This window comes from Physeter macrocephalus, unplaced genomic scaffold (assembly GCF_002837175.3).
Source record: "Physeter macrocephalus isolate SW-GA unplaced genomic scaffold, ASM283717v5 random_66, whole genome shotgun sequence".
NCBI lineage: Eukaryota > Metazoa > Chordata > Mammalia > Artiodactyla > Physeteridae > Physeter > Physeter macrocephalus.
Window position 1 is genome coordinate 131,279 of NW_021145352.1, and position 6,492 is coordinate 137,770.

Consider the following 6,492-nt stretch of genomic DNA (forward strand, 5'->3'; position numbering starts at 1 on the left):
CTATGGGGGGCCCTAGTGAGAACACGTGTGGGGCAGGCTTGGGGGAAGACCCTGTAGGCACAGACGGTGGCCCGGGTTAGGCAGGTGGAGGTGCCGGGTGCCTGGCTCCCCCCAGGCCGCTCCTGGAGAGGCAGAGAGCAGCGGTCCTCAGGAGGTCCTTAAGCCCCCGCACACACTGGAGATCCAGGGCAGGAGAGCAAAGAAGGAGAAGAGAGAGGGTTAGCGAGATCGGGAGGAGAGAGGAGGCCCACAGGGGTGCCACAGCACCTGCCTCTTCCCCACAGAAGGGCCAAGGCTCGGGCAGCAGGCAACACAGCAGGAGAGAAAACGGGCAGGTGAGAGAAAGCTCAGCAGGGACAGAAAGCCAGGACACAGTGTTAGGGATCAAGGGCCCCTGCACACCAGGACGCCACCGGGAACGGGGCCCAGCACCTCAGAGCAGGTGCGCCTCCGCTCCGACCTCCCTCTTCACCTCCTGCTCCAGCTGCCGAGCTGCTCTGTGCGAAGCCACTTCCTCAGTCCAGGGTGGGGCTGGGCTTTTACACCTGCCCCAACACCCCGGCCCTTCTGCTTAGTGGGGAGTCCTGGGGGTCCTGCCACGGCCAGCACACACACCACACCACACACCAGACAGATGAACGGGCTCCGTGGGCTTGGCGAGGCATGCGATGAGGATGACACGGTGTGTGAGGGGAGCAGGCGGTGCTGGCTGACGGGGAGATACAGTCTTACCAGCTAACCCTCTGCAAAGAGGCCTGTTAGCTCCCCTCAGGCTGTGCAGGAGATGGCAAAATCCTGACAGGTGTCCTGGGGGAGATACCAGAGGTGGGCCAGCGTTACGAGCTGTCTGGCCGGGCCCTGCTGCCCGGGCCCTGCTGCCCGGGCGGCGGTGGGGGGGGGGGTGGGGGGCAGGGAGGCTCTGGCTCTCAAACTGGAGTCCACTGCCTTATAAACATTTTCTTAGCTGACCAGTCACTGGGGGTCAGCACGGAAAGACAGCAAGGAGGAAGAACTCAGGGGTCTCCAAGCCCGCAAGGCAGGGAAAGGTAGAGGCGACAAAGAAGGGACAGGATGGCCTTTTCTTACACGCCTGCGGGGGCCTAGCTGCAGCCCCCTCTGCTCAGCCTCCAGCAGACAGACTCCAGCCAGGGGAGGAGAACGTTAGCCAGATCACTGGGCTGCCTGCCTTCTTTCTGTCTCCCCAGGAAAGACCAAGTTTGGCTGGAAGAATAGAGAGCTGCCAGTTGGGGCCTCAGCAAAGAAAGAGCAAACAAAAACCAAACCAAAGCAAATCAATTCTTAAAAACAAAAATTTTATTACAAGCAGGAACAAAGAATACTGGCTTAAATAAAAGGCAGGTAGGAGTCCCCTCCTCTAGCCAGCTTCCTCCCCACCCCCACTGCCACAGCAGCATGGCCCAGGGTCCTGAGGCTGGGGCAAAGCTGCTTCTCCCAGAGGGAACCCCTTGCGGCTGCCACTTCCCAGCTGCCTGTGACCCACTAGCCTCTGCAGCAAGGGGAGGACAAGATGCGAGGACTTCCTATGTCACTTTCCAAGGGCTTCAGCCCACTTAAAGGGCCAAGGAAGGAGACAGAGGGACAATTTCTATCTATTTTGACAAGAAACTAAAACTCCCAGGAGAGGAGGGACGTCCTCTAAGTTTCTGACCCAGATTTAGGCCAACCTTCACTCGTCTCTCGGCCCACCCTGTTCCTTCCCTTGCTCTGGAGGGGGGCCTCCAGCTGGCCGACTCCCCATGCCCTGGCCCCTGGCACTGGGTCCCATACTCAGACCCTGGAGGAGGGAGCGTGGCGTGCAGGATGGCAGCCACTCCCCACGGCCATTACCCCACCCACCTGACCAGGCCCCAGCCTGTCTGGGTAGGTCCCAGCTGGAAGCCTGACCTGGGGGCTGGGCAGCTGAGTCCCAGCCACTGTTTGTCTGAAGTCCTTGGAGGAGGGAAGGATAGGAAGATGAGGCTGCGCTGCCGCAGGAGCTCAGGGGTCTCCTGTGACCAATGCACACACTCCCTGTCCCCGTGGTGTGGTTCGGGCTGTTCCCGCTGCTGCCACCACCGGCTGACACCCAAGGGGGACAGTGGGGAGCGAGGCAGCCACATTCATACACGGGCACGCGAGTGCACACAGACATACACACACACACACACACACACACACACACACACACTCACTCACGGCCAGAAGGTCTCTTGTAATAAATTTATTAAAACCAAGTTGCCTTCTGATAACCCTTAACCTGGCACTACACAGATAGCAATGTGGCTGACTTCTTTTTTTTTCTTCCATTTAAAAAAGGCTATGTAGAAAAGAGGTCCATAAAATTGTGCAAAATACCCAGAATTAATAAACCCATTTCAAGTATTGCCAGCATGAGTATAACCTGCCCATCCCCAGACCTGACTTGGGAGAAAGGTGGGGGGCCAGGCTGGGCCCCTGGAGAACCGTCCGTGGGCAGAGAGAGAGGGCGAGGCCCCCGCTTCCTAGTGTGCTGCCCAGGAATCATGCAGGAGCTGAGGTCTCGGGTGCCTGGCTGGCCGGTCTGGCTTCCTCTGACACAGGCTGCCCCTGCCACCCCCAACTCTGCCCTCTCTACCTGGAGCCCCAGCTCTAGTCTACTGGCCAACTCCATACGAAAACAAAAATGGAAGAAAGAACAATGGCTATCACAAAAAGAATGAAGAAGACCACAGACCAAAGCAGACCACAGAAGCATCCTCTCCGACAGCCTGCTGTCCAGAGCTGACTGCTCCTAGGTCCTGCTTCACCCCTTGGACCCCGGCCCAGCAGGGCCCAGCAGCTCTCCCACCTCGGAGGCATCACACTCAGTCCGCACCCTCACTCACACGGGGCACGGCTCAGAGGCACGGCAGAGGCTTGGCGTGGTCCCCTGGGCGGCCTCAGGAGCGCTGGCCTCTCTCTCCTGTCACTGCTGCCACTGATCAGCTGGGGGAATTTAGCGCCCAAGACCGTGGGAACCTGGTTTGGGGAGCAGAGGGTACAGCCATGGCACAGTGTGGGGAAAGCCACGCAGGGTGGGAAATAAATACGAAAAGACTTAAAAAGTCTTTGGCGTCTCTGCTTCCCTTCAGGTGAAATGGGGAGGGTCCTGGCAGGTGTGGAGGGCAGCAGGTGAGTGCGGAGGGGCATACAGGCCGGCAGGTGGCAAGTACTGAGCCCGGTTCAGGGGTGGCCTCCTACCATGCTGGCATCAGGCTTGGCTCTGCAGGCTGGCTCATCGCTTCTGATGGGCGAGGGCAACACGGTGTCAGACTGCACAAATCCCCTCCGGTCAATCAGGCTTTCAAAATACAAGGTGGGGGGACACATGAGGCCCTGCCTGACACCAGAGCTCCAGGCCGGGGGCTGGATGGCAGGGTCCATCTCCCAGCCAAGGAAAGATCCAGCCCTAGAAAGGCTGAGGAAAGGGGAGCTGCTCTCCATTTGGCGGCTCAAGACCCTTCCCTTCTGGAAGGGCCCTCTGTACTCTGGACACTTGGCTTTTGGCCACAGATTTTATCCACTATTAATTCAAACTGTCCAGCGTTCTGTTGGGCTCCCAGGCTGTAGGTAAGGGGAAGAGCAAGGATGAAAGGGCACTGGGAGATGGTGCAATTCCTACTGTCCTTTCCCCGGGGGCAGGGTCGGAGAGAGGCATATTGGATATTGAGCAGGAGGAGGCGGGGATGGTGTTGGGAAGTCTTACCAGCCCCCCCTCCCCCGCCCCCACCGTGCCCAATTTAACTCCGGATCTGGACATCTAGCGCCCCCTGGTGTCAGGACAGAGGGGGCGCTTCCCAGCAGGGTTGAGCCACCAGGGCTCTCCTCTGCCAGGAGGAAGACGGACGGAGGCCCCACCCAGTCCAGCCATCAGCACCAGAAAAGCAGCGTCACTCAAGCATGGACAAAACATTAATTGTGGTTATCCCTGGGGAGTAGGATTACATGTGATATACAATACTCTTGTTAATATTTTGTACTTAATTTTTTTCTACAATGAGCGCACGGGATTACAAGTTAAAACTCTCTACAGAATTCCTTTATGTGACAAGTGTCCTGAGTGCATCCAGCAGGGGATGGTGGACAGAGGGCATCTGTGGGGTGGGGAGAGGTCTGCTGATTCCAGAACCTCTTTCAGAGGAATAGACTCACAGGGCCACCCCCCACTGGCCCGGCCAGGCCAGGCCCTCTGACCTTTCCCCTGTACCCCCTGGCTTACCTGGGAGGTAGGGGGCCGCAGAGCACAGCACAGCAGTTAGTGATAACACTTTTATGGCTGTAGGGATTGACAGAGGCCTCGCCGCCCCTCTTGTTGGACCACGAGCCTTTGATCTGCAAGCAGGAAGGAGCTCTGGGTCAGGTACCTCCCTTCATTTCACTTGTTCTAGAGGCTGGGGAAAATCAGCAAATTCTGAAACCAATTCTGGCTAGTCTGTTGCAGGGAACATGCCTTTAACCCAGGCCATTCAGAGAGGATGTGGGGGACCGCTGGATGTTGGGGGGCACCCAGAAGAGGAGGCGCTAACCAAGACAGAAGACAGAGCAGAGCCAAAGAGAAGCCTCCAAAGGAGGCTTTTTGGGTGCATCCTTCCTTCTCTGTCCAGCCACCCAAGAGGGAGGATAGTGCAAGGGCACAGGGCTCAGGCTGACCTGGCCGTGAACTCTGGCTCTGCCACAGACTTGCTGCATGACCCTGGACAGATCACCACTTCTCTGAGTCTCAGTCCTCATTTGAAAAATAGGGAACTCTCTGGTAACACTGTCGGAGCATTAGATGAAATCTTGCCCATCTCTAGCTCTGTGAAGCCGGCTATCAAAGGCATTAAGGAGATTAGCAGTAAAGGATACTGGCTTGAGTTTAACCTAGAGTTTTCCAAACTTATTTGGCCATGACACCCTTTTTGCTTAACCCCTAGTATTATCCTGCAGAAACAGCCCCCAGGAAATCACCTTGGGAGAAGCTGGCTGACATCATTTCTGCTCTGTACCAATCACCCAGCATGTGATACCCTATTGTGCACGTTAAGTTTTGTTTCCCCAAAAGACAGGCTGAGGTCAAGAAATGTATTTTCTGTTGGTCAATGGGCCTCTGAGCAGTATCAGATGGTGGCCCTGGAACAGATGCTCTCATTTGCTTTTTTGTTGTTTGGAAGGATGGTGGGGCAGGGTGGGGGTGGGCGGTCAGGTCTGGCCCAGGGCTGGGCACACAGTGGGTGCTCAAACAATGCTTGTTGGTAGAGATCTACAAGGCAGCAGGTCAGGAGGTTGATGGAGCTTCACATTTCTGTCCTGGCCGGCCCCCTCAACAAGGATGCCTCAGAGAGCCCCAGGACATCCTGAGAATAGGCACGTTGCTGCTGTCTACAGGGGCAGTGCGGTGGGCACAGCAAGCTTCTGAGTGCAACCCTGGCTCTGTCCCTTTCCAGCTGGGTGGCCTGGGGCAAGTCACTCAGCCATCAAATGAAGAAAAAGCATCCTTGTTCCTTCTGCTTCAGAGTTGGCAAAAGGACCCAAAGAGATGATGGAAACTGAAAGAACTCTGGAAATGGTAATGAGCTGGCCAAATGTAATGCGGTTATGGTAATGAGTGCTGCTTTAGCGGGGCTAGGGAGAAAGCAACCTCGGGACCCTGGGTGCCAGCACCGCGGGGGCCTCGGAAGCCTGCACAGGGTCTCCCGGGGCCCAGCCCTGAGCACTGGAAGGAGATGTCAGGCCACCTCACGTCTCCACCTGCATTTCCCTGGCAGTCTGAGAGTCAGGGCTGCACTGCGGCTGCTCCAGGCTCCCTCAGCCCTGCCTCCATCCTGAGATCGGGCCCAGGGATGAGGTGTTGCTCCAGCCTTACTCACGTCTTCATTAGTTGTCAGGTTGGAGGCGACGAGGTAAGTGTGAAACCCTGAGAGGCCCAGGATGGACCAGATGGAGAAGAAGCAGATCACCAACTCCAGCACGGTGAGCAGCGCAGTCAAGGAGGCACAGGGACACCGGGGCCGGGAGCCTCCCTGTGCCTGGAAGCTGGCCTCGCCAGCCTCTCTCACCCATCCTTCCGTGGAGCTACTTCCCCAGAAAAGATATAACTTTGTAAGCTTTCCGTGGTCTCAGATCACCTCCTGGGCCCCAAGCAGGGTTTGGGAGCACCCCAAGGGCAGGACGAGCCCAGGATGATGGATGGTAGAGGGAACCGAGGATTCCGAACACCAGAACTGCGGACATGGCATGGTCCAGGGAGCTTGGTGTCTTAAGGGAGGACAGGGACTGTGGCCCTGAGAGCTCTCGGCCATCCCAGCTCCACAACAGCCCATTCAGAATCGGCTCCAGCCTGGGGCTGAACAGAAGCAGCTGGTAGACTGGATTCTAGAGCGCGAACATCGGCTCTACTCCTTTCCCCTCTGTTTACGGGATGAGGTGCAGGGACCCGCCCCAGTGAAGGGGCCTCGGGTCCCACCAGGGCTCCCCCTTGCCGACAAAGGATAT

At 57.3% G+C, this 6,492-nt stretch overlaps 1 protein-coding gene across 1 annotated transcript; it reads right to left on the reverse strand.

The window, feature by feature from the left end:
* Positions 1-1,101: 1,101 nt before the first annotated feature.
* Positions 1,102-6,116, reverse strand: ZDHHC18 (zinc finger DHHC-type palmitoyltransferase 18; the record flags this gene model as incomplete). The annotated part of the gene is made up of 4 exons (XM_028483762.2): positions 1,102-2,997; positions 3,220-3,319; positions 4,238-4,350; positions 5,868-6,116. Coding segments are annotated over 4 exons (603 nt in total), but the record flags the coding sequence as incomplete, so codon positions are not given.
* Positions 6,117-6,492: the final 376 nt, after the last annotated feature.